The sequence below is a fragment of the Nothoprocta perdicaria genome, unplaced genomic scaffold, assembly GCF_003342845.1.
Source record: "Nothoprocta perdicaria isolate Ctin4 unplaced genomic scaffold, notPer1 scaffold_119, whole genome shotgun sequence".
NCBI lineage: Eukaryota > Metazoa > Chordata > Aves > Tinamiformes > Tinamidae > Nothoprocta > Nothoprocta perdicaria.
In genome coordinates this window covers 577979-590510 of record NW_020454305.1, presented here as the reverse complement: position 1 = coordinate 590510, position 12532 = coordinate 577979, and the positions used below count along the sequence as shown (strand labels likewise).

The 12532-nt window shown below is 41.2% G+C and overlaps 1 protein-coding gene across 1 annotated transcript in view; it reads right to left on the bottom strand.

The window, feature by feature from the left end:
* Positions 1 to 793: 793 nt before the first annotated feature.
* The window catches only part of MAPK12 (mitogen-activated protein kinase 12), a 36279-nt gene continuing 24540 nt past the window's right edge, over positions 794 to 12532 (bottom strand). Inside the window, exons 6-12 of the mRNA XM_026053808.1 lie at positions 10778 to 10825; positions 6507 to 6621; positions 5792 to 5863; positions 4191 to 4270; positions 3285 to 3363; positions 2028 to 2201; positions 794 to 1654 (exon numbers count right to left, since the gene is read on the bottom strand). Of these exons, the coding sequence (XP_025909593.1) occupies positions 1584 to 1654; positions 2028 to 2201; positions 3285 to 3363; positions 4191 to 4270; positions 5792 to 5863; positions 6507 to 6621; positions 10778 to 10825 (639 nt within the window). The 3' untranslated portion in view covers positions 794 to 1583. The remainder of the gene's footprint in view (positions 1655 to 2027; positions 2202 to 3284; positions 3364 to 4190; positions 4271 to 5791; positions 5864 to 6506; positions 6622 to 10777; positions 10826 to 12532) is intronic.

Genomic DNA, 12532 nt, shown 5'->3' with positions numbered 1-12532 from the left:
AGCAATCCCACAGAAACCCCTGCATCCCACAACTCTGACCACTTCCTTCTTCTATGAGAGATTATTATGAACTAAGCACCTAGGAAAATGCAATGAATGAACACGGATAATAAGAGGGGCTTACAGAGAGCCTCACCACTTATCCTGCAGGAGCTCCAGAGGGAGCCTCCTGCTCTATGTACAAATAACTGAAGGGGGAATGTAGGAAGGAACGGGCCAAACTATTCTCAGTGGTGGCCAGTGACAGGACAAGGGGTAATGGACACAAGTTGAAACCCAGGCAGTTCCATCTCCAGGTGAGGAAGAACTTCTTTCCTGTGAGGGTGACAGAGCCCTGGAACAGGCTGCCCAGGGAGGTTGTGGAGTCTCCTTCTCTGGAGGTCTTCAAAATCCGCCTGGATGCCACCCTGTGCCCCGTGCTCAGGGTGTCCCTGCTGGAGCAGGGGGTTATACTAGGTGATCTCTAGAGGTCCCTTCCAACCTCAACCATTCTGTGACTCTGAGGTGCCCCCTTTGCCACCCTCCGCTCCCCCTAGAAATTAAGATGACTTCCAAAGGCTAAAAAAGGAAACAGCCATTACTCCGCACCTGGCATCACCTCTATACACTGTGAACAAAACAACTTGCTGCGGGTCACGAGAACAGCTGCACTGTCGTATTTCTTCTCTCATTTTCTACAATGTGATCTGCATGCAACCTTATGTCTAACGTCAGCACTGCTGATTCTCTAGTGACTATCCCCAACCCCCCCAAGAAGCAGAATCATTTTTCAGTGATTGTTTCAATACTAAAATGCTAGAAAATTACTAAATTTTAGAAAACTGTATAGTTTCTCCCTGGAAATCCTTGACCCCTGGTCTATTAAAAGAAACTGCACTATATTCAGGTTAAAATACTCTACCCCCTGAAAGTGACTGTATATCTCGATACAGTTCACTTTGCACATTTGGGAAATCTTGTCCTACTACACTGGTTACTTTGCAAAAATCTGGGACACTGACACTTCTCTGCTCATGCCTCGTGCAAAATCTGCCAGACTTGGCTGGAGCTTAGACCTCCGCTCATGTTGGACAAGGGAAATATTCATTCAGGCTGTAGCTCCACTACCACTGCACTAGCTGAGCTAAAAGAGGCTCCTGAGCCTCTCCAGGCACCTCATCAAGGTGGAATAGCCCAGAGGAACTTGTGCTAACGCTTCCAGTGTTGAAGACAGGTCACTGGCCTTGGAGTGTACTCTCTGTGTGTCAGTGATAAAGTCTTGTCTCAGCTTGTTCAGCATGGTAACAGGCACTCTCCCGGCCTCTGACTTGAAGATGTCCTTCCACCTGCTCTTTTGAAGAGGATGCTGTGTTATCCCAGTCTGAACTCTTTCATGTGGAAGGGAGATGTGGGTAGAAGTAAGTTTCTGGATAGGTTTGCAATGCTATTCCCAATGGCATCAGCTTTCACAAGCAGAGTAACGGACCTTGCTTTCTAACAGTGCAGATCAAATAGATTACATCCAGTTTATCTATAAAAGTTTTATACACCTGAAATATCACAAACATTTACAACTTTTCTTCTGAGAGGATCAAGCCAGACCATTACACCGCTGTCTCCTTTGACTCTGAGGTTTGTGGTGGCTTGAAGTTCAGTATCTCCTTATATGTGATACCTGGAAAAAAAAGAACACAAAACAGAGAAGAGAAATAGCTGGCATCCTGAGAAAAGGAGCTTCACAGAGCAGGGCAAGGGGCAACCCAGGGTGGGCACTCTGTCATCCAGGGGAGGAAGGGAGAGAAGTAGAAAGAGTACCAGGAGTAAAGAAATTAAGGACCATTTTATCCCAAGACACCATTTCAGACTTGAAGAAGCCCATACTGCACAGGAGGTGCCCTCCGAGGGAGGCAGAAAGCAGGGGCTCTGCAGCACGGGGAGCATCACAGTGTTTCTCAGTCTTACTGCTGTTGGCTTACTCATAATTTATGAGTTATTCGGGTGAACTTTCTATCTGCTCCCTTCTAAACCCATCACAGAACTGAACTCACGCTTCCATTCATCCAGTGGAAGATCCATGTTATCAAACGTGTCATCGTATTTCTCGGCTTCGATTTCTTCCTCAAGATCATGAATGGGCTCAAAGTAAGGATGCAGCAAAGCCTCAGCTGCCGTGACTCTCTTCTCTGCATCCAGCACTAGCATCTTCTCCAAGAGGTTTACAGCTATTCAGCAATAAAGAAAAACATTATGTCCCTCTTCAGTGGATTCTGCATCAGGTGCTATATGAGACTATCTGAAGGAGTTAGGGAAAGCAGAAGAGATTTGTTAATTCTCCCTTTTTCATATTCGATTCCTGTAAGAAGGTTCCTGGGTCAAGAGAAACACCCTGAAAGGGGAGAGGCAGCAGCATCTGTCAGGGAGCGGAGCCTGAGGCTGGATTCTCTCCAGCCTTCCTGCCAATTGCTCTCCTGGGAAGGGGCAGCCAGGCAGGCTCAAAGGGGACGTGAAGAAGCTTCCAAAAACTACATGGGAATTCCTGTGTGGAGTCTCCTGCAGCTCAAAAGCTCTGCAGGTTAACCAAGCAGTCAGGTAAGAATTATGGACCTATTAATGTAGGTTTATTGACCCTATAGATTTTTACTGCAGCTAGCTTTATTGTTTTAACTTCTTAAATAGAGAAAACTCAGTTATCCTAATTTATATTTTAATAAAACCTAGCCTTTTGAGTGCTCAGGCTGCTGGAGGACATAAAGGTTTGGGCAGACCAAGGCCCTGGCTGTCACGTCACAGTCGTGCAGGCTTGGTGTGCTTGTAGCTTTTCTTATCTATCCAATACAAGTCAGTTCTTCTTAGGAATGCCCAGATAAAGCTTTCATTCCATCACTGAAATGTCACCTTTCTATTTGCTTGCATGTCTATTATGAATTAGAATCAGCTTTCGGAACTGTATTTCAAATATAATACATAGAAAAAATATTACAGACATTTGGTTTCGCAGCACTCTTGAGAAAGTAGATCCAGCAAAAACATCTAGCATAGCCTGGATCAGAGCCTAAAGCACCAAAGAACATCCTAAGGTTTCCTTTCAGCTCTTCTAAGAAACACCTGATTCCTGGCAGGGATTAACTTGGCTAAATTCAGCCCTTAAAATCAGAGTTTTGAATTATGGAAAGCAAGAGGTAGAAGAGCACGAGAAGCACCACGTAGCTGTCAGGGTTACCCTGTGACCGATGCTACTGCTGCTGCCTCCAGCACAAGCACAAGAACAGCAGCACAAGCTGCACACAACACACCAGCTACCTTACCCAAAGGATTCGCGTACTTCAAGATGGATGCAAAATCCTTCTTCTGAACCTTTGGGAGGCTCTTGATATAGTTTTTTGCCTTAAAAGGAACAAGAATTTTGAGTTAGAAATTTGACTTTGTGACAACATTCACCTTACGCCTAACAGACAACATTTAATGATACTTTGACACTGCACTGTACAAATGGATTTGTTATTTTTTTCCTATACTTATATATGCTGATTATGCACAGATCCTTGCTGAGAAGAATATTTTAACTCAAGTCTCAAGATTGGAATGCAGAAATGGTATTAGAAACTTAAATTATCAGTTCTTAATATTTAATACATTAATTAAAATAAATATGTAGGCATCATTTGAAAGAATAAAAGCCATACTTTCTGTAGATTACAGTAATCTTTAGAAGTCTATCTTTTAAAGTAACTTCTTAGTATTCAAATTGTACAGTTAGTCTAAAGATTAATTTCAGGTGCTTATAGGGCTTCTACCCCTTATAGAGTTTATAGGGTTTAAGGACTTCATAAAGACTTTCAGAATAGAAAGGATGAAGTCAGAGCCATCTGAAATATGAAATTAATAGGTTCATATTTTCACTATGCTTCCAATAAATGTCGTAACAGATCAGCCTGGGAACTTTTAAAAAGTAAAAGTATTACTTACTTATTATTATATAATGTAATTATTATTATTACATCAAAGTATTTTAATGCATAGATTTTTCAGGTGTTCTAGTTGTTTTCTAGTTCCCTTTAATCTCCTGTAGCTATCCTGAGTTCCCAAAGCACTTCAAGTTGCACATGCACTATGAGAGGTCACTTCATATTATTGCAGTCAGTCATCGGAGCGGATCAAGGTTTAAGTAAAATGGAGGCCCATAAACCAAGCTGGGAAGGCAGAATACTCACATCTTGACTCTGCAGCTTTTGAACAAACTCCTGAGTTGGTGTGCCTGTGATTTTCATTATTTCAGTGAGTTGGTCCAGATCTGAATACCAGCAATAAGGAACAAACTCTTTCACCAAACTCCTCTAATGTTTTCTGGCCCCCTCAAATACTTTTGGTCAAAACTGGTCCAAAATTTACTATGTGTCTATAAGTTGTATAACAAAAAATGAGAGGAAACCAGTCTTTGTTAATTCTTGATCACACTGGGCAACTTCCTCCTCATTTCCCACCTGCATTGCTCGATTCCTCAAACAAACAAACAAAAACTCCCACACTGAGTTTGCACGTAAAACGTAATAAAATAAAAACCATTTTTCCCCCTATTTTTTCCTCACCTACTCATAGCTGAATTCACAGCTGTATTGCCCTGAAGACAGGTAAAATTGACCCATACATCTGAGGGCCAGCAGGGCCAACTACATTAGGATAATTTCCTTTATAACACTGGCCATAGAGTTTTAACAATAATCCTGAAAATCCCAAATCCAGTACAACTAGCTTTTGTACTCTTACATTTACAGGGCAACTTGAAAATTATGACTCATTAATTTCTTATTTATGCACCAGAATTTTCAGGGTTACCATTAGCAGAGAAATGATATTTTGTTAGTCAACTGTTGTCCTTTATCAAGTATTTTACTATTTTCTTGTTAAAAAGTGAAACATATTTAAAAACTGTACAGCCAAAATAATCTGATGGCTTCTTCTTTCCATACCCTTGCCATTTTATCTGTAAATACAATTTTATTTATTTATTTATTTTTCCTTCACAGGCAGAATATTAAGAGCCTGGAATGAAGTCTCAGACTTACAAGGAGGGACTTAAATATAGAGCATATTTATAAAAAATTTAAACAAGGACTCCCAGGGTCGGCTCTGTATTGACTGAAACTCCACAAGAGGAAGAGCAGTGCCAAATGATTGGGCTCAGCTGTCAGACAGGCCAGACATATGAGCAGCAAAAACAAAAAAGCAAAAAATACCCTTGTTGTCCTCGATTAATGCTGCGTAACTACCACAACTATTCGCAATGAAGTATCATTCACATGTTTAAGTTTGGCTTGATCTTAACTATTTTCTTAATTCCTCAGCAAGGAAATGAGGTGGCTGTGTTTTCCGTGTACCTAAAACGTCTGATTAGACCACAACAATTTTTGGTAGGAGTCTCAAAGAACATGAAATGGAGCCTCACGTGCCCCGAGGTCCACACACAACACCAGACTGCTCTGCACGTCGCGTGCTCAGGAGCTCAGGAACCTGGTATTAATAAAAGAGAAAATAATAGAGAAAAATGTCCTTTCTGTGAACACTGAATCACTCACTCGACTCAAGACATGAATCAGAGGTCACCTCTCTCCAGTAAAAATGTCCTGGAATACCCATTTTAATTTGCAGATGTGTAAACTCAGCACAATATTAAAGAATGCACATGGTAACAAGGTGAGAGTCACTTGACTGTTATTTTCAATCACTGTTCATCAGATTCTGGACAGACTGCACTGCACAAGCACCTTTCATCATCCGCTTATCTTGGTGCCATCAATCCACTGAGGAAGGATACGATCGTTTCCTTTGAACAGAGGCCTCCCAGTTATCATCTCAGCCATTATACAGCCCACAGACCAGATGTCCACTGACAAGAGAAAACACAGCAACAGGCAATTGCTGAATAGCTGCCCATTCAAAGACAGATAAAGTTTAATTTGAATTACATTTTACAGCAGAATATTGTTTACATTTATAATCTTTTATAAAATAAATGTGTGCCTTGTGGCCATGATAAACAGGACATATAAGACTAGTCTTATGTTAGTCTTTTTGCTTAGCAAAGTAAGGATCATTTAATATTAGACAGAAGCAGTTTCTCACTAACAAGCAGATGTATGCAGGAAATCATTTTTTCCGTGCTTTCACAGCTTCCATGGGATTACTTGAATCCTCTCTTCCTACCATTTATCCCTGTCAGTCTGAGGTACAGGCTGCCCATCCTGCAGAAAGGTCACAGGCAAGGGGAGCACCAGCATGCAGACCAGGTCGTTGCATCTGGGTAAATCTATGGGGTTTATTTTCCAACAACCTTGGGATTTTCTGTTAGCCTCAGACAACACTAACAAAATAACCCCCAGATCACTACCTGCAATTCATCTACAAGGAAGTATTTCACAATTATACTGTTATTTCCACCTCCAGTTCCTTCTGCACTTCAGAAACCGGGACGTGGCTAAATGCTGCCCGATTCGGGCAGCTCTCCTGGTCTGTTCTGCAAACCTGCCCACCTGTTTGTGTGTAATGCATCCAGTTGAGTATGACCTCGGGGGCTCGGTACCACCTTGTCACCACGTAACCTGTCATCTCACTGTCCGTGTGCCTGGCCAGCCCAAAATCCAGAATCTGCAAGGGAATTGTGAAGAACATCCCGATCAGACAGCCTATTTCATACATATTTCACACAGGCTTTTCAAATATGGAAAATAAAACGAGAGAGAGAGTCTGCAGAGATGGGTTTATTTCTGTATCTTTTGCTCATCAAAGTACCTTGTTCTCGTTTTCTAATCCAGAAGTAGCAAGGAACATTAGAATTGTTTTTTTTTTTTTTTCCTATCAGTTTCTTCTATAGCAACAGGACAAGCTGGAACACTACCAGTAAAGAAAACAATAAAGGCTTCAATTTTGGTTATGAAGATACAGCTCCCATTGAAAGCAAAAACTCCCTGACCACAGGACGACTATCCCATCTTGTCAAGGATGAGAGACCAGCACCCACTCTGTGTGGTGATGCAGCATTCACTGAGCCCCTACCCCGGGTGACACCGTTCTTAAGAACAGCTCTAATTCTGAAGAAGAGGTACCATTATCCTCATTTCATGAATAATAATGCAAAGAAAAGCCTTCTCATGGTCACACCAAAAATCTGCAGTAAGAACAGGGAATTGCCATCATTTTGTTCCTCTGAATTTTAACCTGCTGCTTAATTACAGAACACTCCTCTGTAAGAAACTCAAGGTCAGTACTTTTTTTTAAAGGATTACATACAATTCAGCTCGTTTCTGAACCTCACACATATTTATCTTCAACTATATTAAAGTCTATGGCAGCAAGAATAAAATGAAATGTTACAGTCTTTTGTCAGCTCCTATGAAACTGGCTAACACGATGGCCCAGATGTATGGACCTGCAAAAGGTGCATTTTGCCAAGGCTGAGGTCCATTCCTGGTATGACAGTGGGTTTACCAGTAAATTCTTGATACTAACAGGAGAAGGCAGCCCTTGTGTGAGAAAAAAAATTCAAAATCAACCATCCCCATCCACAGATACTCAAACACACATTTTGGCATGAACAGCCACTGGTTCCCACAGATACTGGGTTTCATGTGTGTATTTTGGGGTGGAAATTTTCACCAGAAGCACCTGTGTACCATGGTGATGAATCTGCAATGCCCCCACATAAATTAAATATTTAAAAATACTTCCTTTTATTTAAAAAAAAAAAGGATAGATTCATCTTTCCCTAGCGATAACAAACAAGAAAAACTATATATTTTTTCTTGAATCACAAAGAGAAAATATGAGCGTAAAAGCTTATCTTCCTTGCCACATTTAAAGCATCACTTCCATATCTCCCCTCTAAGCATACCTCTCAATGCACATAATGGTATGTGCTGCTTTCTGTTCAAAGATTGCAGCAGCATTTTAACATCCATTTATATCCTAATTGCAGGTTTGGATATTTCTTCTGTACATTATATCAGAAATAATTTCAAAACCCTGGTCTGTAGAATACACTCTGGCTGTTGGGAAATGGGAAAATGAAGCCTCAACCCTATATTTTTCCCTTGCCATTTCACAAAAAGATCTTCTGATGTGGAATGACTTGCTTTGATTTATCTAGGAGTGTCAGAATATCCAAGGTAACGGGAAAATAAGTTGTGTTAAGTAAAGAAAAGCAGTGATCACATCATGAAGGAATGGCCCTGACGTGGGCTGCATAATCCTGGAGCTTGGGGGTTGGGAGCGGGGAGAACTGCACATGAGGAACTGCCTGGCCAAGACTGTTTCCCCTGTCACACTGGCACCTATTCATAGTTTGGCAACGTATTTTCAAGGGCCAGAGGGAGACGGTTCTTTTTTTCTTAAACAGGGAAATCTTAACAGGATCCTGAGCGTTCAAACACGTTCTACTGAGTTTCTGAAGAGTATAACATTGTATTACATCACCTAGTGCAGAACTGGTACATTCTGCACTAAAACTCATCTTCGCAGTGTTCCACCCACTTTTATTTTATTTAATATTTATTTCATTTTTTTATTTAAGGGAGAGCTTTCCAACCTTTGATCTGATTCTTTATCTCCCAGCTCCTTCTATTTATTCTAAGCTGGAACTCACGTGTAACCAAATACCTCCCATAAAGCCTTACTCATCTCTTCTAAGAGGGGAAGCTGGGTCTTAAGTTCTGAATGCCAAGTCCAGAATTACATGTTAGGAGAAGCCTCGTCGCAGTTCAAGATGCACAGGCCAGTTGGGATGTACTGGGATTCACTGAGCAGAGGAAGCCTGACTGAGTAACTAGCAGGAGAAAAGGAGCTGGATGTGCAGACTGCTGGAACTATGAGAACACAGAGGACAAAAACCATTCTAGAAAATTAATACTGATCTATTAAATTATGCGAACGGAATTAACTGGGGACTAGAAGCAGCATGAGCCTTCCCTCCCTCCAATGACGGGAATGAGCAGCATAAACTGAGCAGCAATGACTACTATAAAAGTCTACTTAATAATGAATTATTTGCTCTTTTAATATTCAACACAAGCAGTTACATTTTGCTAGGTCAGGACACTTTGCACAATTATCTCTTTACATAATTATCAGGGTACAAATATTACATTCCCAAACAGAGTGAATGGGAAGACTCCCAAGAGCAGTAAGTAACTGGATAATAAAACTAAGCAGGTCAGGTTCAGTATTTCAGTTTAATGGTGTAAAAGGAGGCTTCACCTGATAGTACCCCCGTGTTCAGGGGAGGAATTACTATTCAGATGGACTCTGTTGAGAATGATGTGCAAGGAGGGATGAGGAGGCACCATCCACACTTCAGCACAGACACCTCCCAGAGCGAGCGCCACAGCCCTGGCCATGAGACCACATGCCAGGTATGTCCAGTTTCCACCTGGAAAGGGACCTGGCTGTGCATCACCCTCCTACCCATCTTGAAAGGAAGGCAGCTCAGATGGGTAGAACAGGAGAGCGTCATCAAGATTCCCTACCATATGGATAAGCAGGAAACAAGTGATGCAAGAAACACCGGTCAGTGCCAGCCTTGCCATGCAGAACACGGAGGAACAGCAACCAGCTGAACTACCAGGAGCTGCATTAGCAGCTGATACTCCTAATGGTTTATTTTTTCAGGTAAGAGCAAAAATCAAGCAGGACTGATACTGCTAGAAACGACAGTGCAGTCTACATGCAACTGATACTAATGCTAGTGCTAAGTTTTAATAGTGCAAGAGCAATCACTTTAAAGAAAATCACACGTTCTGATTCATGCTGAGCAGCATTTGATTCCCCGTACAACTCCCTGAAGTGATTAGCTATCATAAACACAGTTCTCCATTACAGCTCTTAAAACACAATTTTCTTCTCAAAAACTCTTTTTAATTAAATGACTGCCTAGTAATGTCAGAGGATTCACTGCAACCTACGTGCGGCACATGGGAAGATGCAGAGGGCAGTGAGGCACCCGCAGGAGCCTGTGCCCAGGGCCGCTGCAGACTCCTGCATGGATGCGGAGCCAGAAGGTGACACTTCCAGCCCTGACACGGCCCTTCACCCAGCGGAGGCACCGAGGTCAGTGCAGCAATGTCAGGAATACAGCTTGAGGAACAGCCCTACCAGCAACCACCACTCTGTGACCTCGAAGTCACTTGCACTCGTCCACATCTGCTCCCCACTAACACCCCAGGCTGTTTTCCCAGAGCTTCCTATCTGGAACATCAGTAATAAAGACATTAGAATTCCTATCTGGACCTAATGTCTTTATTATTGATGCTCCGGGCAACATTTCTAATCAGAGCCATTTCTTGCGCCCCGCTCCAGAATGATCTTAGAAATTATCACCACATCTGCCATTTGGAATAAACACACATTTATTTCCATCAAACCCATGCAAATAGGAGAATATCAAATTCCCACCATTCAGGGCTTTATTTCTTAAATAATTATTTAATATTTTATTAAATGTGTTAGCTAAACTTAAGTAATGGCAATATAATTATAAGCAGCAGTTTCCCATATTTTTGAAGACTGTTGCCATCATCTGATCCTTTTGCCTTCATTTTCCACTATTCAACCCTTCTCAAAACTCATCAGTTGAAATCCTGGACTACCAATGAAAACAGTTATCAATGTCTATAGCTGCAGCCCACCTTGTTTTCTGTAGTGTATATTAATTTGAATTTGTATTGTGGTGTATATTCCAACACATTATTTGTTTCAAATAAACAGATCTTTTATTTGTATTCATTATTTGTTTCAAATAAATAGATCTTACCTTCAATTCACAGTCTTCATTTACTGCCAGGTTTCCAGGTTTCAGATCCTGTAGATATAATCAGATTTGAAATTGATTTTATTTATTTTGCAGCAGATAGAAAAGAAGCACACTTTTTTGAAGGGAAAGCATTCACTCACTTAGGTTCGAGGGCTTTCATACAACTACTTGGAAGAGCAACAAGTAAAGCAATGTAATCGATCTAAATTAAAAGATTAACCATAACAAAGAACAGAAGAAAAGACACAAATGTGAGTAACGTACGGCTTTTTTTGTTCCATTATGGTCCTCTCCTCCTAAACAAATAATTAACTTTTGTTGCATTAGTAGTTGTAAGTCAGAAAAACACTTTCTAGCAAAAGAACTCAGTCATCGTAATGGGGACGTTGTTTGAACATAATTGTGTACCATTTGATGGTACTGCAAAGTTAATGATTCACATATAGGCAAACGGAGTAAAATTAGTTTCCTTCACTACTTCTGGACTGTACACATTGAATATCAAGATCTACTTTAAAAACTCCCTATCCTGATATACCTAGAATGGGTTTTGAATAAATTAAAAATAATTTTAGATTCATATGTAAAAGCCATACTCTTCTGGAAAATGAAATTCCTTACAAAACAAGTCTATGGAATGAAGGCTGCAACATAAAACAAACCAACAAAAAAACTAACCCTCTGTGACCATTATAGAAACTTCTGCTGATCTTCAGCAGTTGCATGGTGAAGCTCAGCAAAAAACAGAGGGTACTGGCCCTGCTCGATGAGCAGCTGTAATGTTAACGATTCTTAGATATCCACAGTTACAGAGTGAAGTTTTCCCTCAGCTTTTGCATCCTCAGTTTGTTTCACTTCAGCACCCAAGTTGTTTGGAGTCCTCTTCTCCCAGAACTTAACGGTGCCCAGGAGTTTCACACGGGCCGTGGACTGGGATGAAAAGGGCCTGAGAGAGAAGCGACGGAGTGCGGAGGAGCCGCCGCAGGACCGGGAAGGTCAAGAGGCCGCAAGAGGGAGTCAGGAGGAGTCGGAACAACCGGGATGTTTAGACCGCGACTACAAGAGTAGGGCAAGTGAAATATCTGCTTGTCAAATTATCCTGGCAACTGCCATAATTCCATGTGTGTCCTAGACCTGCTGTTTAACACGTGCACTTTCTGTGTGCTCCTGATTTTTATAATGAAAGGCCAGTTCCTATTGTTCTGATGCAAATGGGGTCTTTGGGGAACTTAGGATACCTGACACCAGTCAAATGCTCCCTCTTCCTCAGCGCAGAAGTGATTTAATGTGGGCAACAGGGATCCCAAACGAATCATGCACCCAGTTTCATTTCCCTCAGGGGAAAAAAAAAGAGGTTTTCAAGGCTCTAAAATTTGGGGTTTTCTTTTCAATTCCCATATGTTCACTCCTCCCCTGATCCTTCAATCAATAACAGGAGGTTTAAACAACATTTCATCACTGCTTTTCAAAGTTGACTCTAACCTTTGTTAAAAATGCAAGAAATCTATTCATCTTAATTTATATGCTTTTTGCTCTCATGGAGCTTTAAGTCCTTTATGAACCTGAGCTTTTAAGAAATCCAAGTCTAAAATGACTTCAGTCCAACTTGGGGGTCCAATTTGCGCTGCTGTAGCCATCACCAGTTCTATTAAACAACAACCAAAAGACAGGGGCAAAATCAAAACATAAACTTGGCCATATTTCTGTGCATGCTTACACAGAAATGCCAATCACATCATCAGAATATGAACATAT